General features: G+C 42.7%; 1 protein-coding gene across 3 annotated transcripts in view; it reads left to right on the top strand.

Moving 5' to 3' along the window:
* Positions 1–27,474, top strand: part of ADAMTS2 (ADAM metallopeptidase with thrombospondin type 1 motif 2) — a 240,732-nt gene that overhangs the window by 56,537 nt on the left and 156,721 nt on the right. For 2 of the 3 annotated variants that reach the window (XM_053956226.1, XM_053956224.1), the window contains exons 1-2: positions 9,919–10,317; positions 11,278–11,639. In XM_053956226.1, coding sequence (XP_053812201.1) covers positions 10,230–10,317; positions 11,278–11,639 — 450 coding nt within the window. In that variant the 5' untranslated portion in view covers positions 9,919–10,229. Of the gene's footprint in view, positions 1–9,918; positions 10,318–11,277; positions 11,640–27,474 lie in introns of those variants that run through there. The other variant, XM_053956225.1, reaches the window with a different exon arrangement.

Below are 27,474 nucleotides of genomic sequence, written 5' to 3'. Positions count from 1 at the left end.
TAGAAATACTTAGACTGGTCATAAAAATATTTGCTTTTCTTTCTTCTCCCATGGAACATGAGAGGTACTAGTTAAAATACAAGGCCAGCTGGAGGAAGAGTACAGCAGATTTCTTGAAGACACTAAAAAAAACAACTGCTTTTCCCTTGTCCTCAAAACTGGAATTGCTCATATTTTGATACATATATATTCAGTAGCAAATAATGTTTGAATAATCATTTAGAGTGAAGGGGTGAAGTAGTCATGGAAGTGGTATTTGAAACTCTCTAGGAAGAGATTCCTTTTCCTTGTGGACAAGGATTTTTTCTAAATTTGTTTACCAATTGTGCTCCAGCTGCATTTCCCCTTTTGCTCTTGATATAACTTATTTCATAATCAGCATAATTTACAGTCAGAGCTATGTCTTGAGAGATCCTACATACACTTCAGCACTCTATATGTATATGAGAACCCCCTGATTACCATCATGATAAATTATTTAACTACTGACATGATAAGTATGATGTTTCTATAGAATATTTCAAGCATATTTCTAAGAGATTATACAATTTAGAAGAAAATTTGACTTTTGTTAAAATATTTAACTGGAGTCACTTTTAGAACCAAAGTAGTTGATGTCTGTTCCTTAGTTTTTGCATCTGTATTTGTTTGTACACAGCCACAGGGAAGGCAGGTTTTACAAAGGGAAGGTACAGAGATGAAAAACTGATCAGTTTTAAGAATCTCCCCCAGAATCACACACATCGGTACATGCATATTGTACAGAACATGTACTTCTTGCAAAACCTGCCAGGCACAGAATGAAATCCCTTTTATGAGGACAGCTGGAGAGTTATGCAACTTCAGGAGGATTATGCAGATGTGTATACGCCGTGAAGTTGTCTGATGGATTACGAGCCTGTGTAGGTTTGATTTAAAAACTACTTAATTCTCTTGTGTAGTGAGTGGAATGTTTCCAGATAGGGCCAGAAGCCTGGAGTCTTGAGAACTGAGGGAGTCTAATGAATGTACAGGTCTGTACTGGCGTCTTCAGTTTGACCAGTGATGAGAATTGACCAAGTTTAAGCAGGACCTGTGTTACTCTGTACTCCCTATAATGGAAATTATGTTCTCAGTCTCTACAGAACATGCCCAAAGCTCAGTGTAGACAGACTAGTTGTAAATTAGCCCTACTGAAATCCTTTTGTAATACGCCACCTAATGAAGATGGGCATCTTACAGTTTTACTGAACTGTAAAACATTAAGTAGACATGTTCTATAAAGAATTGCATCAGTTGTAATTAGGAGGCAGATGTAATTTTACCTACTGTTTCACTGGAAGAGTTTGATCTTGTTTGTACTCAGGCATTGCCCTGGCAGAACTGAGTGCCACTATCTTCAATATTTGCAAATGGGAATGCTGGAAGCAAATATGCAAAGGAAAAGGCACAGTTAATTCTGGTGTCTGAGGGCTCTGTCCACTCAAGCACAACACGCCTTCGAGCTGGAGAAAGCTGCAGGGAGTCCTGCAGGTCCATCATGCTGTTTCCACAAATGCTTTGGAGAAATGAAAGGCCTTGCACTCATGAACACAGATCAGAAACTAGAGCTGTTTCTGCTTTTAAAGAACTCATCTTCGACATAGACAAGATACATAGACTGCTTTTGAAGTTCAGCAATCTATGTACAGCAGTGCCTAAAGAAGACAGAATCCAGAAGTTATTTCAGGTGGAAATAGTTGTCAGGGAATGCAAAGCACATGCACTTTGATCATTGATGCAGTATCCCTTATGTAGAATCATTATTGTGAGCATAAAAACAGATCAATAAAATACTCCACTGCAGTTGGTTACCTAGTCTGAAACTCAAACAGCCCAAAACCCCCTAGACTGCCCCATGATGCCTGAGGAAATAAATTGTAGGGCATCACATTTAGCAGATATACTTCATGTTTTTCACCTGCTTCTGTGTTTAGGTGTTCTTTGCTGTCTGAATATGAAATGCACCTTAAATAATTGCCCAAAACTACAAGTTAGAGGCATGGATGCTGTAAGCACAGCAGGCTGAAATGATTCAAAACCACATTGTCAGTAGGTGATCCTGATTGTATTAACATCCATTTCACACGAGGGTCACAGCTCTTAGTTCAGTGAATTTACTCTTGATTTATATGTCTATAAAGGACAGGAACAATCATAAGATACTCCCTGTGATACTCTGAAATCAATACAAAGGACCAAAGAACAAGGAAGGCTGCTAACAAGCTTTCAGGTCATGGACTGAGCGCTGCAGTCTACTTGTCAACCATTGGTTGAAAGTGGAGCAAAAGCCAGTTATAAATTTGCTAAACATAAGATATCCATTTGAAAGTGATTTTATTACATTTATAAAATGAAGAAGGTCATTAGAAACATCAAGATTCTCCCATTGTTGCCTTGAGGCACTGAAATGCCTAATGTGTGATTTGTACTTATTGCACCAAGCCAGCTCTCTGCAGCTTTGAATTTTCAGGTGAAAATTATTTCTTATTGTGCTTTCTGAATGTGTTTCCTTAAATTTCCATTTCTGTGGGCTTGCTCTATTATCTCCCCTAAACTGGACTTTCTGAAGCAATAATTCTTTTTGTGTAACATAGAGCAGGCTTACCCAAGTTAAAGCTCTTCATATTAGGCTGGACCCTGACATGTCATTTGGAGAATAAGCTGAAGAACAGCCAGAAACATTTGGTTGTTTTACTGCATGTGTTTCAATAATAGCCCTGGGCTTACTAGAGATTTTCCATGCTATTTTCCTTTGATGTTAGTGTGACACAATTTGCAGCTCACTCTTAGGAGTGCCAGCTCACACTCAAGTAAGTCCTGTTCAGGGATTAAGTAGAAGACAGGGATGGGATTCAATTCCTGCATGATAAAGGTGAATAGAAATTATTCTATTCTTAGTCCTTTTCTCAAATTTTTCTTAGTGACAAATGATACAAGTGGCTTGCTTTTAAATGTTCCTAAAGAATTCCTGCCCTCATTTCCTCATGTGAATGAGTGAAGGATTAGGTAGAGCTTCCATGTGCAGTGCCACATCATTTGGCAGGCTTAGAGACTGGTTCTAGAGGAAGTGCAAAATTCACAATCTTAACATAACTCTCCTTTTTTAAGGTAGAAAATGCACATTCCCAAAAGCTTCCAATTTCCCAACAGCCTGAGAATTGTTTTCCTTTATCCTTCAGGCACTGTGATTGTGACCTTCCCCCTGAGTTGGCAGTTCTCACTGAGTCAAATTCCATGAACCTTCTGAGCTTGTTTGACTTGAGGCTGCAGATATTCCATATTGGATAAGATCCCAGTAATCTGCTGTGCTTTTCCTTCTGTCTTACTTATATACTGAAAGAGCAGCTACAGAAAGTCTATCATTTCTGTGACTGATGAAAAACCTCTTAAAATATAGGGTCCTGGGTAGTAGTAAGTTTTCCTTACCCTAATTTGTAAGGCCTTCTCTGATGAAGTGTGGTGGAGCATATGAATTCAGTATTTCTGCCACTGCTTAAAGCTTAAACTCATCTCTGAAGATGCAATTATTTACGGTTTTCTCCCTTTCAGCTTTATGGCTCCCAGCAAGCATGATTAAGGGGGAAAAAAAATAAAAAAAAGGGTAAGTTGCAAACGCGCGGCATCTCTTGAGGAGATGGAGTAGGCGGTGAGAAGGGAATTAGCCTAAGACTTCTGTTGTTAAAGGATAAAATTATTCAGATAAACTGTTTGTAAATGTAAAGAATAAATACTATTTGAAAAGTGTGCCTATAAGGAATACATAACGACTGCAGAGATGATTTTTTAAAATATTATCCAAACTGTTAGGATTTTGGGATGGAAATCCTTATTTTTGTACTTGTTTCACTAAACTGCTATATTGAATTTTGTACTTAGGGGGGTCACTTTCTTCACTGTCTTACTAACTCAATAGACCTCAGTCTCAGCTGGGCCTTCTAGGCATTACTTCAATACAAATACACAAATAATGATTCTGAAACTGGAAAATGTTCCAGTCTATTTCAAATGGGTATTTGTTTTTAGTGAAGACATAAATTACTAAGATGCCCTATCATCAGAGTTGTAGCTGTGTAGCAGGCAACCAGAAAGTAAAATTTGTTTTATTTGAAAAGGGAATTGAATGTGAAGATCTTGATAAGTCTTAATTTTCAAAATTTCTCTGTTTTAGGAAGTCTTGCATTTTGGTTGTACTTCGATTTATTAGTAAATATTTCAGAGGTATTTGCTACTAGTTATTAGGAATACTTTTGCTTTGTTTCTTAATATATACTCTTTGTGTGTATCTTTACTCACTAAAACAATGCTTAAACTGAACAAGTGACCGATTAATATAAGCAGTGGGTGAACCAGTGAGAATGAGTGGTGTGGTTTTTCTGGAGAGTGAAGAAATCTGCATGGCTGAAATGCTTCTGAAGTGATTTCTTTCTAGCAGAAAAATTTGTACGTATGGCTGGTTGAAACTGATCCATCAAAATTGTTTCTCAAAAATAAGTTAGTATGTTGACTAGACACATGTTTTTCCTCCAGAAATGTTCCTTCTGGAAGATGTTGATCCTTCTCTTTTTAAAAAGTCGTGGTGCACACAGCCAATATATTTCAGCCAAACTTGCTAAATGTTTTTCAGGGAAAATTATATATGGCTAGATGCACTGGGAAAAATCCCAAACCCTTGTTTGGGGCCTAAACTTCCTTTATAGGTAGAGCTGACAGGGGAAGTGAGAGATCTGAGGGTCATCAAACTTTATTATATTTCCAAGATCTTCCACAAATCTGAACCTAGTGACTTGTCCCAATTTGTGGCATAATAAGATGTTAAATAAGGCCTGTCTTTCTGTAAGGCTGGAAACATGTTGATAGGCAGGATAGGAATGCTTTATTGTCACTGCCTGTGTACTTGATGATTTTGAGATTTCTGACCTAGGAGAGTTATTTTGGCATCAGATTGACATGAACAATATGAAGAAGGGTAGAACAGTATTGAAAAAGTGTTTGGTTAATTCAGTTGCCTCTATTCTCTCCCCTCAAAATAGGTGTCTCTTATACTGGAAAAGAACTGGTTAGTAGCAAATGAGAATTCTTCAAGAGGGAAATCAAATGTCCCAGTACTAATTAGTTGAAATTAGTATCATTCAAATATTTATATAGAGAAGGCAAGTATTCCGGGAACATGCTGGGATAAATCACATGGCTGGAATATTAATAGTGAGGCAATAAATCTGAACAGAAAGAATCAAGGTGAAAACATAGGGGAGAGATCATAATATTTATCTAAAGGCAACTAGCTGGTAAATACAGATGATTAGTGGAAGAAGTGGTAACAATGAAATTTTGCATAAAGAGGAATTGAGATGGAACATCTACCATGGGCCACAAAATCAGGACAAAGTGACTGAACCAAATAGTGAAGATGCTGAAGGAAACTTGGATCCATCCCTGCAGTTCTGTTACTTCCTTCCCTGGATCTGAGTGCAAACCTGTGTGTGTGGACAGTTCAGATGCAAAGCTGTGGTCAGGCAGCAGCTCTGGCCCAGCACCGAAGGAATTTGAGCCTGTGTTATCAGCGAGCACAGACCCGAGAAGGTACCCACAGCTGGTCCCTGTGTGAGCAGCATCTTACAGATTAATTTCTTGGCCTCAGAGAATTGCAGGCAGCAGGACCTTTGTACTGATCCAGGCTGCAGGTGTCCCAGCAGTGACACCAGGATCAGGGCTGGGAGGAATTGCTGCTCTGTTCTGTCTTGGTAGAATGGACACTTGAATCTTCGACAGCTGAAGTGAGAGCTAAGTCCCCCTGTCCAACAGTGACAGGCTTCAGAATGTAAAACTGCCCAAGTTTTTCTAAGTAAAGGCCCTGAAATCCTGGGGTAAGTCTCATGCTGCTCCTGGCTCAGCAGAATCACCAAGTCTCCTGAGGAGCCTGGGCACACTGAGCATGCCTGGGAAGGGCTTAGGAGCTGGTTCTCAGAAAGCTCAGGATGAACAGGCAGAGGGAATGTCCTGCTTTTATACCTTCAGTCAGTAGTTTTCTGTTGAAGGCAGGATTTTATTAGTTAAAGATGTCAATATCTTCTGTAATACTACCTGATTTCTTACTCCAAGAATCCAAGGGACTGGCCTGGGTATTACTGCTTTAATATGGTTCATTTTCACTTCACTTATCTTAGAATATTTTTTGGCACTTTCTTAAAAAAGAAGTGGAAGTGAAATTATTAGCAAGAGCTGAATAATTTGATAAGTTATTAATAGTTCCATTGTTCTATTTTTTGTGTGATAGATTGTTTTGTTACCTTACTACAGTAAAGGGGGGGAAGTTAGGATTGTTCCAATTTTAATTACTGCTCTTTAGCATGCACTGCTTCAAAATCAGCATCAAAAGCATCCTTTTTTTCCTAGGTAGTACATCATAGTGCCACATAATGGCACAAGGGTTCAAACAATATGAAGCCTGGAAATGTCAAGTGTGAAGGAAATGAACTGGCACACTGTTCTAATTTTTCTTTCTTTTTATTAAGCTTTATAACATTGCATAGCCACAAAGTGTGCATGGCAGTCAAGGGTGAGAGCAAAGACAATCATCTGCATGAGAAACACAGGCAAAATGCAGTCCTTGTGCAGACAGGTACCATCTTCCCCATCAGGAGGTCAGGAATGAGAAGTCCCCTTTTGAGGAACCTCTCACCTGAGAGCTTGGACTGCTTTGAGCCATAAGCAGGCTCAAAGTTACCTGCTTAGGTGTTGGTGTGCTCTTTGCAGAATGCAAAGTGCTGCAGTCCAGCATCTCCCCTCACAGCCCCACTAATAAAAGGAAAATAGTGATTTCCCTTGAAAACTGCAAGAGATCTTAGAAATTCCAGATACAGTAAATTTCTCATTGCAATGTGCAGTTATAGGTGTTTAAAACACCTTCAGAGCAGTACTGGTGATTAAGCTTAGGATCTATTCATTTTCCTAAGCAAAATTAAATGTGGTGAGAACATCTCCAAGGGAAGGTCTGGCTGCAGTTTATGCAGATGCACCCTAGCTGGAACAGGAACAGACAGCACAAACTTGGTGTGGATTAGAAAATCTGTAAAGCCAATAAATACTCCACAGTCTGTGCTGAGCCCGTATCAGTTCAGTTACAGGGCTGTTCATACCTCTGCTGGCTACTTTGAAACTAATTCAGGTATTTCAGTTCCTAGAACACCTTTCCTTCAGTGTGGGCATTCATTCAGGACACACAGAGCATCATTTTCTCCTTTCTGTATGCCTGTATCCAGTGAAGGCAAACATCTGTATGACTGTAGTCATGGTTGGCAGAGCACAGCCATACTCACAGATTGAACTATACAAGCACAGTTGCAGTATCTAGTCCTTCTCCCTTCATTCCAGTTAAATAAATATGGTGTGACTTCATTTGCACCAATTAATTTAGAGGGTTGTGGACTATAATTAATGCAGCAGTCCATACATTCCACGCTGACTTTTTTCGAGTTGATTGTAAAATGCATAGAAGAGAGACAGCCATGGCAATGCCCCACTAAGGAAACCCAGGCCACAACCTCATCTGTCTGTGACAAGAAGACTGGTTTAGGAAATGGAAAATTTGTTTTGAGGAGGATATTTCCCTGAATTTCTCTGCTACAGTGGTGTAATGGCAGGGATGTATGGACTCTTCTTGAATTTCACTCCTCTGGGCTCTGTGATGGTTGGCATGCTTTGGACCACCTCCTCAGGGTCAAACATGCATCCATTTTTCCTGTGGAAGGATAACGGGCCCATTGCTGTGCCATGTGGCACATCCTCAGTTGGTCTAAATCTCACTGAGAATCTACTGCAGAAAATCTTGGCTCTGCTGAAGTCAATGGCAAAACTCTCACTGGCTTCAGTGGTGATCAGGATTTATTCCAGCGAGTGCAGTGGAAGCACAGTTTTTACCAACTGCAGATCTGGCTCTATTGTTTGACACTGGTTCTCAGCTTAGGTTTTTTTTTTAAATTTTAAAGGAGATTGTAAAACAGTCCCCCCAAGCCCTGGAGCTTTTGTCTCCATGTGATAAGGTAACAACATGTGCACATAGAACTTGGTTTCTCTATAGAAATAAACTGCATGAAGGCAATTACTGATTCTTTTTGTTGACATCATTACTCTGCAGTACAGCTGTTATCCATATTAAAGCATATTTTCTAACCTCCAGTATTTTTAAGAGTAAAAATCCATCTTAATTAGTAGAAATAATGGCTGGGTTGTTTTGTATTTGTATAAGCTACTCTGTCTCTTTTTTTTTCTTTTTTTTTTTTTTGATGAATCATATACAAATAAGAACTTTGATTTCAAATGTAGAGGGCCAACCCCTCTCCCTTTCAAGTTTATGTGCAGAAGTTATTTCAATTTGAGCAGGATGGGATGGATGAAACATAAAAAAGCCACATCATCATCTTAAAATACAAGTCCAATAAAAATGAAGTTGGAATTTTACCAGCTGTGTACTGATGAAAGCATATGCGATTTTAAGTAAGAGAAGCTGCTCAATATGGACCCAAACCCAAACCCAAACCAAACAAACGAAAAAAAAAAAAAGCACCAATATAAAAAACAAACCAAAAGGAAGAACTGGGAGAAGCCTGGTGCAGAGCCTGGTGCAGACAGCAATTCCTAATAGGGGTCATTTGAAAAGATAAGAAGAGGGATGTTTGAATGCAATGTACAAGTTGATCTATGATCTACCTCATCAATCAACCTCATCATTCAGAATAATCTTTCCCTTTTTATCCTTAACCTGAAAAATGGGAAAGCCAAACCAGAATATCAAACCAAGCAAGCAGAAATCATATACTGCCATAACTGATCAGGGCTGGGGTCCATAAGACCTCTTCATGGGCAGGGGGCAGGTCTGGCTTGCTGTTATTTTTCTTCTATACCCTTCATCTGTATCCATAATAGAGGGGTGGAAGGTAATAGCTGGACCCTTAGTCATAAAGGAGCAAGAATAATCAAGGATACCCAGGAAAATTCTTTGGCAGACAACCAGCTTCCTGCAGGAAGCCATTGCCTGCAGCTTTCCAGAGAGGTCTAACTCATGCAGATACAGTGAGAATCAGCCTGGGGTAGGTAAGGCTGTGGGCTGGCAGGGCCAGCAGGAGCACAAGAAGGGCTAATAGGATTCTGCAAGGTTAAAGAGTAAAGTGGTTAAAACAGCAGATGATCGCAGTAATGTAAAAGCTGAGTAAATATATACATTATTTGAAGGGAATAAGCAGTATGGCATTTATCCTGGCCATATGGGAACAAATATAACTTGTTTTTTACCATAAAGGCCACTCTTGATTTTTTAATTATTTAAAAATCCTTCTTCTATATTGTATTTATAGTGTTCCTAAAGACTTTCAGGGTCTATCTCTCCAGTTGCAGATATTTCATATAAGATTGCAGGAAGCAATTTCAGTCTTGTTGGCAAATAGCCCTAACAATTTTTCCTGTGAAATGGCTGCTTAGAGTAATTTATTGGATCAGATCAAGATCTCTGACCGTGATTTGCCTCTGCTGGTGGCACTTTTTCCATTTGGGTCCCTGCTGTCAACTGGAAACACAGACTGCAACACAACTCATGCCGAGGTGCCTTAAGTTTGTCAGCCTCGTCTGTCTCTGGTCGTTTCCATACGGATGCACAGCCGGGACGGCGCACCCCGCGGGCCCCGGTAGCGGGACGCTGCCCCAGCGCCCGGGGGCTCCCGAGCCCGGCGCGGGGCGTTCCTTTTCTCCTCCACACGCGTTCTGCCAACTCCCGTCGCCGCCGGCGGGCCCGTCCCGGCGCGGGGCGCGGCGCGGGGCGGGCGCTGCCGGCCGGGGCTGCCCGGAGCGCGGCGGGGGCGGCGCGGGGGCTGCCCGGCGGGGCGGGCGGTCCCGTCCCCGCTGCCCGCGGCCCGTCCCCGCTCCCCGCGGCCGGGCTGCGCCGTGTGGCAGCGCCTCTGTCAATCAGCCTGACTTCACTCCGCACGCCCTGTGCTTCCAGTACTATACCCCCGCCGCCTCCTGGTGTCTCTGCTTCGCTGCGAGCCGGGAGCGCGGCCGCCACTGCCGCTGCGGCTGCGGCTGGGCGAATGCGCGGGCGGCGGGGCGCGGGGCAGCGCTGAGCGGCGCGGAGCAGCGCGGAGCGGGGCTGCCGCCTGGCCCGCCCCGGCTGCGGGCAGCCCGGGCGCCGGCCCCCGCGTCGGGCCGGGGCCGCCGCGATGGACCCTCCCGCGGGCATCGCCTGCGTCCTGCTCTGCTGCGCGCTCGCCCTGCCCGCCGGCGCCCTGCGGCGCCCCGGGGACAGAGGTAGGTCTCCGCCGGGACGCTTCGGGGCTGCTCGCCTTGCCCCGCCGCCGCCGGCCGGTGCCCGCAGCCCGCCCGTCCCAAGTAGCGGCTCGCCGCCCCGCGGCTTTCGGCTCCCCTTGAACTTCTTCTGCGGCTACTTTTGCCGGGTTGCCAGTTGTTTCCTGCAAGCGGCGGGCGGGGACGGGGACCGGGCATCCGCCGGCGGGGAAGGGACGCGGGAGCGCCCGGCAGTGACAGCGCTGCGCCGCTGCCCGCAGCCCCGCGCCGCCCGCTGCCTGCCCCGCCGAGCGGGCGAGCCCCGGCGGGCAGGGAGCGGTGCCTGGGGTTCCCGTGCGGGCTGAAACACATGGCAGCTCGTCTGCCTCCTCCTCCTCCTCTTCCTCGGGCCGTCGCCTCCGTCCGAAACTCCCGGGTTCCCCACTGAGACCGCTCGCGATCCCTGCCCGCGGCGTCACCGTCCCCGCTCGACTCAAACCCGCCGCACCGGGGGTAGTTTGAGGGACGTGCCTTTGCCTTGCAGGCTTACCACCTGCAAACCCAGCCCCTACCCCTGCCCCTGCGAGCAGTCCCGAAGTGAATCAATGTCCTGTCTTCAACGCTGGCCACCCGGGAAACCCCCAAAGTCCCCGAGGCGACCCGGTCACTGACTGGGTGTGCAGGGATGCGGGATCCGGGCTGGTGGGCAAAGGGGAGCGGGACCTCGCAGCAGGGGCAGGAGTGCGGGGTCCTGGCAGGGTGGGGAGGCTCACGCTGCCGTCTGGTATTTTGGGGAAGAAAAAGCAAGTTTGAGTGAACTCTGCACACTTCATGCAGGTGAACCAAGTGCCTGCAAAGAGTGCAGTGTCCATCTGCCTTATGTAAGTGTCTGCTGTGCTAATGAATAATGGAATAAAAATCCCGCGGCATCAGGATATGTTTAGTTCTAGTATCTCTGTCCTCTCTTGCTTTCTCCCTGTAAAGATTCAATCCTGAGGAATATAGAGGAGTACAGCCTTGTCATCCCCACAAGCACCGATTCAGAGGGCAGGTTCCTATCCCACTTGGTGTCTGGACCGCCAAAAGCACGCTTCCGGAGAGCTGTGGAGGACTTGCAACGTGAAGCAGCAAGTGAGCAGATATTTTACAATGTCACTGTTTTCGGAAGAGAGTTTCACTTCAGGCTGCGGCCAAACTCCAGGCTCGTGGCCCCTGGAGCAACAGTTGAGTGGCAGGAGGACTCTGAGGAGACTCATATTGAACCTCTCTATGGGAATTGCCTCTATGTTGGGGATATCACTGATCTGCCAAATGCTTCAGTTGCTATCAGCAATTGCGATGGACTGGTAAGTTACTTTTGTTATTATATCAAAGATAATTATATTAATTTCCTACAGTCTTTAAATATAAAATGTGTGGACTGTCAGAAACTCACACCTCATATGGTAACTGTGAATGCAAATTAACTAATGTTCCCTTGTGTGGGAATAGCTGTGCTGCACCAAGCGCTGCTTTACAGACAGTGGCACTAGAAGTTTGAGCACATGCTCTGAGGTAGCTACTCTGGAACAGAGCAGCTGAAAACAGTGTTTATGTTGATTTGTGGTAAAGTTACTTGAGGGGGTCTGATGCTCTAAACCAGAAGGTTAAGTGGCAAAGTTCTCAGCATCCTCTTCCACTTCTCACTTACAGCCTGCAAGGGTGAATGTTAGAAAGAGTTAATCCCAAATAATGGGCTGGACTACCCTGGAAACAAATCTGATAGGTAAAATATGGTTTTGTCCTGGAAAATTTTAATTTATTCAGAATCTGTTTTCTTGGATATTTCACTTGGTGAGTTTCATTGCCTAATCAAGTGATTGATGAAAAGTTGCAGAAGACTTTGAGTTTTATGAGCAAAACAGCCCCTGTGATGCATTTGTCAAGGCTGTGTTTTAAAACTGGCTACAGCTTTCTGTTCTGGAGTGCATGTTCAGCACTCAGATTATCACTGTTTGTCCCTGACATCTTAAACTGTCACACTGTCATTTGAGCAGTAATTACTGCACGGCAATTTGTTTTGTGAGAAAGGGGCTATATTTTTTTTTTTATAATGACCAGTTTATCCAGCCTGTATTTCCTTGCTATAACCTTTAGAGTTTGTAATTTTGAGATTGCTTAATTGTAATGCATTCAGCTTCTGCATAAAGAGCCAGTAAGAGTCAGTTGTATTTCTATTTATTTAGTCATAGGAAGTTGTTCATTTGCTGTGCCAAGAAGATGACATGTATGGAGATAGTATGTTGGCTATCTGAGAATGGAAGGGAATCAAATACTTTTCCCCTTAGTCTTTCCTTTCCTGTGGTTTCTCCCAGCCATGTGCATTCCTGTTTTGAGAAGCAGGTTTTAATGTTGCAGTTGTTTGATGTGGACAGCTGGCTGAGGGTAAGAGAAGCACCAGGACTGAGCAAGAAGAGCCATTCAGAGAGCAGAGTGTGAGCCTGCAGTTCTGCCTCGGGGGGGAAGCAAAAGTTCTGTGCTCTCCCTCTGTCTAGCACAGATCATTTTGTGTAAGGCAAATTTACTTGCTCAAGATTTACTTGCTCTTTACTTTTAAAACTGGGGCAGGGCCAAAGCTCTTCTTCCTTGTTCATCTGTGCTGAAAGGTGGAGGAAGATCCTGTTGATGGCTACTCCTTGCCTTGTTTCTTCTCCTCAGCACAGGTGTTTACTGTAAGGGCAGGGGGGGAGCTTGTTCCTGCCTCCTTCCAGTGTTTGCCTGAATGTGGGCTCCTTATATTTAGACAAAAGAGTTATGATAAAACAGAACAGGAGTTAAAGCCAAACTTTGGATGAGACTCTAAAGGTCCAAGGCCTCATGTTGCATGTAAAAATGACAAAGAATGAGAATGACTTAGAAAATGAAGTAAAAATATATATGAAAGTCTTTATAAATTACTGCTCTTTTCACATTTGTAATGTCTCAAATGCAAAGGTGTGAAACCAACCCTCAATGCAATAATAAATGCACTCATAAATGACTGGAATCCAGAAAGCTACCGAAGGAATTGTATGTATTCAACCTGTATGCCCAACTCATGTGCCTGCCTTTTCCAATGCTCTTGTTTTCATTAGAAGAAGATGGAGAGTTGGTCCGGGCTAGGAGGTGCCACATTCTAATCTGTGGTTCTGCTAATACATTTGGAAATGGATTACTGCTTCCTCCAGGGTGTATCTACATGGTAGATGTTGCAGGGCAGAGATGTGGTTTTTTTTTGCCCAGGTCACTGAAGCCTTCCTGCAGGAAGCATTGCCTCAATACCTTTAGGCTCTAAAGATTTCCCTGAGATTGTGCAGTAAATCTGTTTTGGAACAACAAATTGAACTCCAGTCCCTTGGGTACCATGTTCCATCTCTACCCTTTCCCTCCATCTCAGTTTCTTTCTTTCTTGTAGGTGAGTATACAAAACAGATTATCAATAGAATTACACAAACTCAAAGGAGTTATACGAATGTTTCTCCAAAAGCCACTGCTCTGTGGACAGAAATAATAAGCAAGTAACGACAGAAGTTAATACTGCTTGTAATTCTCTCTCTTTATTTCTTGTTTTTTTGCAAGGAGAATTGAAGAGTCCTTGGAGCAATGTGTAGCAGGAAGACATACTTAGAGACCTCTGGGCTGTATGCTTTTCTTGGGTTTATTGACATTTGGATGTGAATAAAGACATGGACAAGGCTATTCTCAACTGGTTTTCTATGTCCGTTTTTTACTTCACACTTAGTTTTCTTCAGTGGGCCCAAGTATTTCCACCACATTTTCTAGGTTATTCTGGAGATAGGGATGGTGGACCTCTCTTACAACTGAGTTATCAACTGACAAGTGTTAGAATTTTACATTATAAACTTGATTAATTTAATTCCTAGTTTTGAAGTGCTTGCTTTTGAAGGCGGTTTGACATCTGTCTGTGCTTCTCATGGTCTTCTGTCTTTTGCATCAGCCATCAGGGCTGAAACAATACTGGACTTGAAGTGTTCTACTTTGATTTTTACATTGTAGACTTTTGTTGACCGAATCTAGTTTAAGTCAGTAAATGCATCTGCCAGCTTGCCAGCTTCTGATGTTACCTCCTTTGAACAGCCCTTTTGGTTTGCACTGCACTACCAACCATGTCTTATTTTCCAGTTATTGTCTTAGAAGAGTCTGGCTGGTGGAATTGGTATTGCCAAATGACAAGTTGTTGGAAGGAATTTACATGAAAATAGTAGATCTGTGAAGGGACTTTTGAACTGTACTATAAATGATGAAGATCTGCTGCCCTGACCGAAGAGATCACATTAATTTGGGTACTCACGATTTTCTGTATCAGAAGTCAGCCAAAAATTTATTGACCTCGAAATCAAATCTGAGGCAGCTGAAGAGAACTTCTGAAGTATGCAATCTAGGTGTGTTGTCAGAGCTGGAGTGGGTAATTAAAAATTGTGGATGAAGAATCAAAGTTAAAGCTAATCAATAGATTTTTAACAGCTTTCTGAATGATGAATGGGATTTTTACCATATTAAAAAAAAGTACTGTGAAAGCTTTTCCACTTAAGATAAAAACACTTGGGACAACTTGTTATCATCTTGCTTGGCCTGACAGCATTCAAACTATTTCTCCACTGAGTGGGCAGAGCAAGCATGGTCAGCTCTCCATGGTCAGCAGGCTGTGGTGGAAGGTGTTGTGCTTTGAGTATGTTCTTGGTCCTTGGCCAGATTCTTACTTGTGGATGCAGTTGGAGGATAAGGGAGCTGGCTGTCCTCTCCAAGGGTTGTGAAGGAGAGTGGTTGGAGGCTGTAAAAAATGCTACAAACCAACAGAAAGTTAGGATTATGTTAATGTTTCCAGATTATTGCGTAACTATTATTGCGGAACTTTCTTCACCTCAGCAGATGAACCTGCCATTGTAGAAGAACTCTTTACACATCTAGATTTTTGATAAATATTTCTGCAGTGCTTGAGGCAGATGTGCCAAAAAAGTCTTCTTCAGGTTGGCAGGATGGCACAATTTGGTTGTGGAAATTCAGAGACATAAACTCCCTCCTAATGTCCTCATGACATTTGTAGTTTGTGAGCTAGAATGTGTACTTAGACAGGAAAAACACAATATCAGCAGCACATGTGAAGTGGATAATGAACACATGGTTAACTTAGGCTGCAGCGCAGAGTCAGATGTACTGACAGGACTGAGAAGACTGAGGATCACTACTCCATGATGAACAATCAGTGTGATCTGATGGCACCCACTGAAGCAAAGGAAGGAACATCAGTTTCAGTAACACATCATGGTGTCCTAGCTTGACTCCATTAGTATAACCCTCTTCCATTTTTAAAGGTAAAAGATCAGCTGTCCAAAAATTTCGCAGTATTGTCACTGAAATGGAAAGTTATTAGAAGGAGATACATAGAAATTGGCTTTTCAAGCCATCTCTGGTTGTTTGTTTTCTAAACAAGCTGTAAGCATTACATGGCTGGGGCTACCAAGAGAGACAGACACCTTACAAGTGCAGTGGACTTGTTTCTTCTTGTGATGAACCAGGCAGGATTTGCTCTACAACACTTCAGTCTTTCCTGTGCTCTGTGCTAACCCTCCCAAACTGTTTTTGAGCAGCCTGCTGGCTGGCTGGCTGCTTGCCCAGGCTCTGTTTCTTCTAGAAATGCCTGGGACACCAGCAGTGCTTATTCGACTCATGCCCAATGCTGCAGCGTCTGTAGCCCTGGGCTCACCTGGGTGGGTTTATGGTGATGTATTTCCCTTTCCTAACCAGTCATGGATCCTCAGGAACTGGCTGGTGCTTTGGCTGCTGTCAACACAAGTGCACATCTGCCAGTTGTCCCAAGATGTTGTTAGGCATTATTTATATTATGGGTATTTTCTTTCCTGTTTTAAATCAGAGAACAAATCTTTTTTTCCCAGTTTTTATTTTACAGAGTTGTATTCATATAATCTAATTTCTAAAGTGTAAATGTAGAATCTCATGTTCAGAGTCAGTTGATGGTATTTCCTGAGAGCAATTCCAACTACTCATGTGAAATGCCTGCCTTTCTCCCCTTCCTTCTGCCACCTTCCCTGCCTTCCTAAAGGCATTTAGACACCTTGTGAAGTCTAGCCTTGCTTAGTATAGTTCTTCTTCACTTTGAGCATGAGTTTGATCTCTTTGAAGTAAGTGAATTTTAAGGTTATATTGTTATATACTGTTCTGACAGAGGTGTTTTCTTGGAACTGCCCACAGAGTTGAAGGTGAATCTAACTCACCTTAGGTGGAACATGTAATTTACCTGGACAAGAGGGTGAAGGAACTGCTCACAATGAATATACCAGGAGAAGGCAGACATGCTTATGTAACTGTGTTATTTTTCCTTTTAGACATCCATCTCCTGCTGTCATATGGGTTTATAATTTAGTCGTGTTTCTTTTTGATCTGGTTTTTGGATTACACTGGTTTGTGATGTAGTAAAAAAGCAGAGCTCAAGGTAGCACAATATTATCTTCAAAGTCTGGTCAGGTCTAGTTCCTGACAGTTTAAACAGATGCCTGCTACAAATAATTCCAGTAATCCCTTTTCTGTATGCTAAATTCTTAGCATTTACATTATGATGGGGTTGCATCCATTTTAAGGAGATCAAAATTGGGCAAATTTTGAAAATGATCTTTGGAAAATGATCTTTTCATTTGGGAGCATTTTCTCATTAAATTAAACCAAACTCAAACCAAAGTGCCATTTGCGTTTTTTTTTCTTTTCTTTCTCCATTTTTTAATGTAATGACAAAATTCACGGTGGGCTTTTTTAGATAAGTAGAACTGTAATACAGTGGCAGAAGAAGTGCAAATAAGTTCTGTGACACAGTATAGAACAAAATGTAAAAGCCATTCTCATTAAGGAAACAGCAGCCCTTCCTCTGCAGATGATCAGCGGGATCACCATTAACCCTTTTCCAAGGGCATTTTGAATTCAGCTGGGGTTTCCACATGGCTAAGCCAAGCATGTATGTGAATTCCTGCACAATCAGAGCCTGACTGCACATCCCCAGCTACACACATCATTTAAAAGACCTGTGTTGCCTGGCAAAGCAATGGAGCTCTTTTGATGCCTAACACTCCAGCATGTCCATGTTTTAACAGGATAGAGACTTTGCTTTGTAACCCATTCTCTGGGTTTCTGCTGTTCATTTCCCTGGCCAACACGAGCCTAGTGGGACAGTCCCTTCTGCTGTGTGAATTGCACAGGCTTTCCCTTTTAAAAGTGATGGTGTGAAAGACGAAGAGTGTAAACACTATGATTCAGCCTCTGACTGGAGTAAATTATCCTCTGCTGTCCTTAAAAGAGACTCTGTCATCAGTAAATACTGTTTTTTTTTCTTTGCGTCTTCTGTGTATGGATCATCTCACCTACATTTTTATCTGAGAGCGGAGCAAGTAATTTCCTACATCATACAGGTGGACACCATCTGGACAGAGTATCCTCAGGCAGTCAAAACTGGTATATTTGTGGTATGTTGTAGGCCTTTGGACAAAATATAAGTATTTCTTTACCTCCTATTTGACCTTGTGTGGCATTGTCCTCATTGTAGTAGTGTCTCAGCTGTACTATGCCCTTTGACCACACAAAAACTAATTTTCCAACCAGAATATTAAACTCTATATATCCGAGGAAAGGGGCCTAGTGTCTCCTGCTTCCCATCTTGAAAGACCCAAATATAGGAACTAATTTTGATAAGGTCATAATTAATTTCTGGGGTAAGCAGAGCATCTATTTTGAGATGTCTGTCCCTCTTAGCTTCCAAAGGTGTGTCCCTCAAAAAGTGCTATTAGCTCACTTACCTGCCAGCTCGCTGCTTCCTCGTGGTGTGCTGAGGGTGTTCCCTGGGAATTCAAGACTCCTGCAAATGGCAAGGCATTACCCCATTTCAGGTTTAGTTCCATGTTTACTTTTTGCTACAGAATGCTAAAAATTTTTTTTGATCAACCAGAACTCCAGCTGCTGCATGGAGCAGGACCTTTTCTCCAGAGATCACACTAGTGTTTTATTCGCCCTACTTCTGAGTACTTTTTATTTATGGTGATTGTTGCTTTGTAAGCAGGTCATGCACTGCCTGCTTGATGCCATACTTAATGGCACACTAGGACATTTCTCATACTGGGTCTGATTAAAACAGAAGCAGGGAGCAGGTCTTGAGTGTCTTGCAGGGGGTTGCACAGCCTTGCTCTGATGTGCACACCCTCCTTTTCAGATCACCTTGTCCCTTTATTGCTTTCTTTCTTCCAAAGTTTCAGTAAGTTCTCTAACACATCACATCTGGTTCCTTTAGCCCCTTTATCTGAGTGTGTTTTAAATTCATCTTTGTTTGCAGAGTCTTGACACAGCGGGTTCCCAGCTTTAATAGTCTGCAAATGAAAGGCCCACATTTCACACGCTATTTTCAGCACTGTTCTATTAAACTGTAACATTGAAAAGAAGAGTGTCCTCTTCAAGTGTGGAAGAGCACATTGCTTCCTCATATCTAAATCACAGCTTCAGTTATAGATCTTCTCAGTTATTCCCAGGTCTCAAAACGTCTGGTACTTTCTTCAGATCTGGAGTTCTTGGAGTTGTAAGTGTGAATCTCAGCATTAATGTTTCTGCTTTTTCTTCTAAGTAACTGTTTTTTTTTGTTTAAAGAAAGAGTTTTAAAGCATTTCCCTCAAGGAAAAAACAGAGATGCCATTTCTCTTTCTTGAAGTCTCAAAAATCCCCAGGCCAGTGAAAATCATCCCAAGTATGTTGTTTTGAAGGTGTCATTTTACAGTACAGATGAGTTTCTCTTTACACCTTGTGTGTACCTCTGTGAGACTTTGTGCACTGCTGTGGGTTCCGTGGGCTGGCTGCCCCCCAGGTGGGGGAGGTTCATTTACTGACCATGGTAACTTCAGTATCATTTTATCCTCTCCAATGCCACAGAGAGAACCTGCCCTGGCCACTAATTTATACACTTGCTTTTCCCCCCCACTTCATGCCCCTTGTAGGATTGCATCTACTGGTCTGTTTGTTTTCCAAATCTTTGCCTTGCTGAAATGGAAGTCCCATTTCTACAACTTGCTGTTACTTTTTGGTCTTGTCATCCCAAGTGTGTTGAAGTTTTTCAGTGTTAACCGTCAAGTTTATATATATTTTTTTATTCCTTTTAAATAGGCTCATGTAAAATTTAGTGTTTTGCCCCTTTATTGCTGTATTTGTGACCCTTCCCTTCAAAATAAAGACACTATTAATTCTTCACTTGTGCAGCTCTCTGTGGAGAATTCAGAGGTTGGAATTGCCTAGTGTCCCTGGTACTTTCTGTCTCTTCCACCTGCAAAGTACAATGTTGCCACTTTTCTTTTGATGTGGTGAGCTATAAATACAGCTACTTCAGCTTCTTTCCTACTGTCATTCCCTTTAACTTTTCCTATAGTTGCCACCTTTGTGTTTGAATTTCATTATATGGTCAGACTGCTTTTTCCCAGCATTTAACCTCTAGCCTCATGGACCTCAGGGGACAAATGACAATCTATTTTCCACTGAAATTAAGTGTGAAGCCTGCTAATCCTGTAATGAGAAAGTCAGTGGACATCACTGGTATCTGTGAATAAGAAGAGCTCCTTCTACCTGTAACTAGATACAGCAAATTTATGCATTTAAGTTATTTCTCTTCACTAAGTGTGTGGACTATAGATTGCTGTTATTGCCCTGCAATGAAGGTGAATGATTTTTACAGTTTTTTGAGGCAAGAAAGCTGGAAGGAAATACCTAGCATATGGTGAACATCTAATCTGTTTTCTGAAAAACATGAAATCAAAATATCTGCCTGAGGTTTAGGTTTACAGAGCCACACCTTGATGTCTTAAAGCCTTTATTAATTTGTTTTCTAAGAAGAACCTGCATGGCTAAAGAGCAGGTTGGCCAGCAGCTCTCTTCTTTTACCCCATCACTTACAATCCTGACAAGAAGCAGTCCATGAAATGGCAGGGGGCATTGAATTTTGAGAATGATACAGCAAATTTCTACAGGAGCCCTGAGTGCAGCTCTCTCAGCCTGCTGCTGTGCCTGCTTCCCAGGGCTGTGGGCAGTGCCTCTTTCACCCCCACTGCTCCCTCTGTGCCCTGGGGGCTGCTGGGCTGCAGCAGCAGCTTCCAGCATGTCCAGTGGAGCTCTGGACATGCACCTGCCCCCTCAGGCAAACCCATCCACCACCTTCACACCACGCACCCAGGATGGGCACTGCAGACTCAGGGCTACTCTTGCCCAATTCAGTGCGTGGGAGGGATTTCTCTTTCAAGTTTTGTTCCTGAACATGTGCTTTTTTGGCATGATTTAATGAGTATTGTAGAGTGTAGAATGGAGAAATTCAAAATAATACATCGAGTCCAACAGGAAAGAAAGGCTTACTTTCTTGGGAGTAAAACTATTTCAAGAGCTAAGCACAGTAATGCACCATTTACATTTTAATTAAAATACAGTAAAATGATAGAATTTAGAAAGGAAGAGGGGAAAGCACTTGCTGAATTTTTAGATTAGATGTTAGGAAAAACTTCTTCACCAAAAGGGCTGTCAAACTTGGAACAGGCTGCTCAGGGAGGTACAGATGTGGCACCTGGGGCCATGGTTTGGTGTGGACTTAACAGTCCTGTGTTAATGGTTGGAGTTAAAGATCTTCCAAGTTTCTTCCAACCTAAATGATTCCGTGGTTCTGTGATTCTCATTTCTCTGCTCTTTCCCCCATATGCAAAAGGCAGAACTAACATCCAGTACCTGCCCTGAGCAGCTGCAAATTGCATTTCTCCCATGGTGAAGTGTGTGACTCCCAAGGCTGGTTCAAGGGCTGGTGCCCATGGCCATCACATCACCTGCAGGGCATTCCAATTTCCAGGACAGAGCCCACACTTTGGAAAAAGCCTACAGAAAACACAGAGATTAACCAAGGGTAGGTGGCAGCACAGGCTGTGGTTACTGTTTTAATAGTGGGTTTATTTGTTTTAAATCATGGCTTTTGGGTAAATCATGTTCTTCCATGGCTTATATGCAGAATATATTTCTTAATTTTTTCAGAGTGCTAAAATTGCAAGGCTTTTCTCTTCCTCCAAGCAGAGGAGCTGTGGAAGGAATGTGAGAGATGTTGTTCAGAAAGCATTCTGCAAACCAGAATGTATTTAAGAAACAGTCATTGAGAAATCAATCACTACCTGACGATGAAGACACCTGAGCTGGGCTCAGTGAGAGTCTTTCACATGCCAGCACTCTCACGTGACATGAGTTATATTGGAAGATGACAGGCTTTGAAACTTGCAAGGCTGAAAATGTCTAAAAGTTTTTATATACCTAAAGCAATAGCTGGATAAAATGGTGTCTTTCAGACTTAAAAATGCTCTCTGTAAAGCACCATGAATATACATAAGGTCACAATCTTTTACCTGTTGTAATCAACAAAAAAAGTCCCACCCCAAATCCCAGAAGCAGAAATTTTATGCCACTTCTGTTCAATACCACTAAGTACCTGAGGGATAAAGAAGTTTTAGAGATTAATTTGGATTGATTTCAGATTTATAACCAAGCTTGAAATCAGAGTTTTCTAATAGTTTTAGGTTTTATTGTAAAAATGGCAAACGCACCATTCATCAGTAAACCAAAATATTTAATTCCCAAATAAGTGCTAAGAGGTGTCTGTCAATATTAAATTTGTTTACAAAGTTACAGCACATTAAGGCTGACATAAGCAGCAAGGGTAAAAATGGGATTAATCAAAGGATGATTTAGTACTCAAAGAAGAATATGAAACTCAGTCTGGATAAGTAATAGACAAGCAAAGAAAGACAAGACCATTTACCAGGTGTTTTGAATTAATTTAATCTCCTCAGAAGGAGAATGTAATGAATTTCTGTGAAAATAAAGTGCTTAGTTCACTGCAGTCAAATTAAACCCAACGATAATTATACACATCTATAAAATAGAATAAAAATGCTAAACCTATGAAAATACAGTGTAACCTTGCATTTATCTAAACAGAAAATCACACAGGAAAAAACCCAGATTTCTGTCAATGTTTGTGTCATGATCCATTATCATTTTACATAAGGGCCAGGGAGGTCCCATGGCAAGTAGCTGATTTTTGGGTCTGTTCCAAAGCTGCTGAAGTGAATGTGTTTAGTTTCACTGGCTCTGTTTGGCTTTGTGTGGACAGGTTGATTAGCAGAGTATTTGGGACAAAAAGCAGGCCAAGGAGTATTCCACATCATAACCTTGTCTTTCACCTTGTTCTCTGTCCCCTAATGCAGTGCTGCTGGGGAGGGAGGTGAGTATGAGAAGCTCAAGTGCAGCTTTTCCCATGGCTGTTTATATCCCGTGTGCTGGGTGGAACAGGACAGAACTGTGTGCCTCCAAACCTGAAATAGCTCTGCTAAACCTTCTTCCCCTTCTGCCTCACACCACATCCCCACCACAGAAGAGGTGATGCATTAAGTAAGGGGGAGGGATCAGGAGAAACCCTCCAGTCCATGCCAGCAGGATGAGGCAATTCCAGCTGCCTTGAATTTGCAGGCTCATTCTGACAGCTTTTCTGTCTCCATATTCCTATGAAGATGAGGCCAGAAAGGAGAAAGATTTTCCTGCTGACACTGCCTCTCTTTGCTTCTGCACTGCTGAGGGCGTGGTGGTGGAAGAGCTTTCTCTGCCTAAGATGTTAGTTTTGACCTCCATAAAACTAGCATCACTTGCAAAAAACCCCACCCAAATGCCAAATACAATCCTCCAACAAAAAAACAAAAAAACCAAAAAAAACCCAAAAACAAGTCACAAGAGAGAACAACATGAGAAAAACTCAGATTGCACATCTGTTCAACAGACTTTTGTGATAGCTCAGCAACAGCTAATTGAAACTCCTGGATCATAAATATGCTTTCAGCCAAACTGGAGTTTACTTTCCCTGATGCTATCTCCTTTCAACTCCCCATTGCACTCTGAGGTTCTGGTGGTCAGGATTCCAACAATCTGTCACTAGATGGGAAAATTAGAAGTTGGGTCCATTGAATTATAATGAGCCAAACCTCTGTTAATCTGCATCATCATATCTCCCCGGGTTTCTGGGAGCTCTGTCACTTTGCATTAGCTGAGGACCTGGCCTTATGTAATTAGATGTTTTCACACTCGTGTGGAGATATGCCCTCCTCCGACAATCTGGATTACAGGCTCCCATGGTTTGAAAAGAGATACACTCCTTCTTGGGAGGCAGCAGGGCACACAACATCTGTGAATGTGTGTATGTTTTCATGAGATTTCACTAAGTGACATATTTAGGGTTTGTTTTTTTTTGGAAATGGCAAAGTGCACTGGAAAGGGAGACTGGGAATCCCCGGATCTTTGAAGGGTCCTTGGTCTCGAATGGGCAGATGGGTTAAAGACAGCTCCAGGCACTGCTTGTCACACAAAGCTCACTGAGGGCCTTGTGGCTCCCTGCCTCTGGATTGCCATTCTGAAGTAATTTTTGTGACATTTTCATGTTATTATGCAAGCCTGTAGAAATCATGACAAGAGTAGGAAAACTGTTGAATAAATGCAATGCTAGTAATGTGAAATTCATCCGTGATGGATATACTTAGGTCTTTGAAGGATTTAGCTGCTTCTGGCAATTTTGTGTTCCTTTTGGATGATTTGAAGAGGTGTTTGCTTTGATTTGTGGGTTTAAGAAATATTTGTGCTTAGGTAACACTTTCATAGTGCACTTCCAGAATGAACTCCATGCAGTCTTTAACCCAAGGTTATAATTTTTGGAGTATTGAATCACTGCTTGCAAGTCCCTACAGTAGATTCTAGCTATCCCACTGTGGGAAAGCATTGGTTTTTTATCTTTTAATTTTATTTTTGTTTATATTAAGACCACTTTTCACTGACGTCAGAGACCTATCAGGTCAAATTTAATCCTCTATATCTCATGGTGTGCTGGCTAGATTAGCCCTAATACTTGTCTTTTCTAGTCTGTGTGGAGACAGCTTTGACCTTGTAATGATGTCCTCCCTGGAGCTAGTTCTAGGGGATGGTTGAGCCTGTAGGTTCTCACTCCTCACCTTCACAGAACCAAGGACCTTGTCAGCATCCCTCCTTTGTTGAGGAATGTGGAGCAAATGGCCATCTTTGAAATTGCTGCCAAGAGTTGGTGAATTTGCTCCACCACAGCGAATGGGTTTGAATTCCAAAGCTGCACAGATTGTTTGGAAGTCTATCTCCCTCCCCTCTGGCTGCTGCTGGGCTGCTGGGCAGTTCTGCTCTCCTTTTCACGAGCTGGAAAGACTTCCTACACTGGGTAAAAATGCACTGTGGTTCCTGTGGAGAAGTGTAGTGCTCAGAGCAGTGAGAGGACTGTCTCTGGATGGGATCTGGGGGCAGGAAGGGATGTGTCAGAAAGAAGGCCAAAAGAAAGAGCAGTTGGAGACATCTGATCAGTGTCAGCAAGGCAAGATGCTGAGCACTGGCACTGGAGTGCTGAGGTGGTGAGAATAGCTTGTGAGTGGCCCATGCAGCAGGAAGAAGCAGAAAACACTGTATTTCCTGGCCATTCACAACAGAATCCTTGCTCAGTGAATATTCTCCTTTAATGAGTAGCTCTAAAAGGGACAATGAAACAAGAAGTGATGTCCCCATTTATCCTCAGTGCAAGTTTGCAGTGCAGGGCTGGAATCTGACTCCATGGGAGAGCAAACGGAGATTCCTGCACCTCCCAACCCAGTGCACGTGTCAGTACAAGGTGAGTCAGGGCTGCCCAGAGGCACTGGGCAGATGGGAGCAGGGAGCTGGAGACAGGTGCCCACATCACCAACGTGTCCTGGTGTGCTGCAGGACAGTCCCCTCCAGAGCTGCTGTGATTGATTCCATGGGAAGGGTCACAGCTCCAGCCCAGAAGGGACTGAAGCACCTCTCATCCTCGCCCTGAATTTTCTTCTTTCTCTATTAACATTCTGCCAAAATTGTTTTCAAAGAAATTTGTCCCATAGCCTACTGTGCTGCCAGGTTGGAGTAGTGTGATATGAAAACAATACATTGAAACCAACAGCACAAGTTTGGGTTTTTGTTTGGGCTTTTGAGAATTTTAAAAAAGGATCCTGTGGCTCTGCTGCTGAGTCAGCATTGGTTGGATGTGATTTCTGAACGTGATTTCTGTGGTCAAACTTTACACAGATCTTTGATGTTTAGTGTGCCAGTCAATTAAAGCATGCTGTTATGCTAGAAATGATGTGGCGGCTTTATGTGGCTTGCTTGGTATTGCCAAAATGGGTCAAAAGTATCAGGAGAAGGTTTAATCTCCCTGTTTACATAGTGTCATTTTGCTTGCTTTGTGGTTCATTGCTTTCTGCAGTGACTGGGGTATAGTCTAAGAGCAGGAAGCCTCCTCTCTCCTCTGTGTGACAAAAATAGCTGGTGCTCTCTCCTGCTGGTTTGATTAAAGGGTTATGGAGGTTCAGCTGTGCTGCACTAGAACTGACTGCTCTGCTGAACAGAGCTCCCCTCAGCTGGGCCCTGGCTGTCCTGCTGCCAGCTGGTCAGGTATGGATGTCTCTGGCCAAACAGCTTTAGTGGCTGAATGACATTGGTGAAGTTTTCTGCAAAGCAGCCCAACAGACCCAGGGTTGGCACAACTGTGGTGGTGCCAGAGAAAGAACAAATGTTTGGGGCAGGACCTTTTAAACAGTTCTGTTGCCAGGTCTGTCCTCCCAGGGTGAACCCTCCCGTCCTTGCACAGTGTAGGATCCCCAGGAAAAGCCTCAGGAAGGTGTCACCTTCTGCCATGGGAAGGTTTTTCACAGCGAAGCTCTGCACACTTTTAGATGCCTTCTGACACTTTAATCACACTGGCAAAAAAAGAGCTGTCCAGCTGGTTTTGTAAGGTGTTCAATAATGAGATTTACTTTAAAGCGGGTAGAAACCTTAGGAAGGTTTTAAGATTGTACTTTAAAGTGTAAGCTTGGTGTATCTGTTCTTTTCCTAGGGGTGTTTTATTTGATTCTGGTATTAAACCAGGAGTTGGTCCAAAGCCCGTTAACATAAATGAAAAGAGTTTTATTGACTTTGATGGGATTTGGATCATGCTGCACTAATTAAATAGTAAAGTATCCATTAGTAGTGAAGAAAACAGAAGAGAGGAGAGCCAAACACTGTTGTGATGAACCCTGTGAAATTGAGTGAACTGCAGCCAACATCTCAGCATCTTTAAAGATGAGCTTTTCCATATTTCTCTGCCTCAGTCCTTCTGACACAGATACATGGTGGATTTTAAAGAGAACTGAATTTATAAAGATCCCTACATTTATCCTACCTATTTACAAGTTTTCATAGACACATTTAGTCAATAAATACTACCTTATTCAAGGTAATAGTAAAAAAAAAAAAAAAAAAAAGGGGGAAGTGAGGTGTGACAGAATAAAAAGTTATGCTTTAAACAACATTGAAATCAGGTACTAATAATTTGCATTTACTTTGCCTGAGTATTCTTGTAAGATTCTTAAGGAACACAGATTTACTAGATTCCAAAGAAAAGAGACACAGCTTTTCACTGTTATTGATGTTGTAAGTAGAAGGTAAAGTAAAAAGTTAGAATCTTATGTGTCTGGAAGATCTGCATAAAAAGTGGGTTTTATTTAAAAAATAAAATTAAAACAGGCTGTTCTGGAACTGGCCAAAACTCAGCCATGTACAGACAGCTTAAAAATACAATAATGGTTGAATTTACATGGGCGACTGGATGGATATTAAAAGGACCTGGCATTTAAAACTCAGAAATGCTGTTCCTCATTCCTCCTGCTGTGACCCACTGTGCCTGGGTGGCAGCAGTGGCCCTTGAATTCAGTAGCCTACAGCCTGCTGAGACAGGAGGTCTGCACTCACAAAGAGCATTTACGGGAATTTCCCTGTGACAGTGGGATGGTTGGAAAACACCCCTCATTTGAAACGAGTTGGATGTGTTGGGATTCAGCTGTAACCATGAAAGCTGAGGTTTCGAGGACATGAGGAGCCCATCTGTGTTTGGCTGTCAGTTCTCCTTAGGCGTCTTTGACAACACAACCCTAAATGAGATGTTTTCTAAAAACAACTTGCTGGCATTGTCTGCCTGCTGCTGCATTTACTGAAGGACAGTGCTCTTAAGCCAGTTCACAAGGTTTTTTCCAT

This window comes from Vidua chalybeata, chromosome 15 (assembly GCF_026979565.1).
Source record: "Vidua chalybeata isolate OUT-0048 chromosome 15, bVidCha1 merged haplotype, whole genome shotgun sequence".
Classification (NCBI taxonomy): domain Eukaryota; kingdom Metazoa; phylum Chordata; class Aves; order Passeriformes; family Viduidae; genus Vidua; species Vidua chalybeata.
This window is presented reverse-complemented; position numbering and strand designations above follow the sequence as displayed.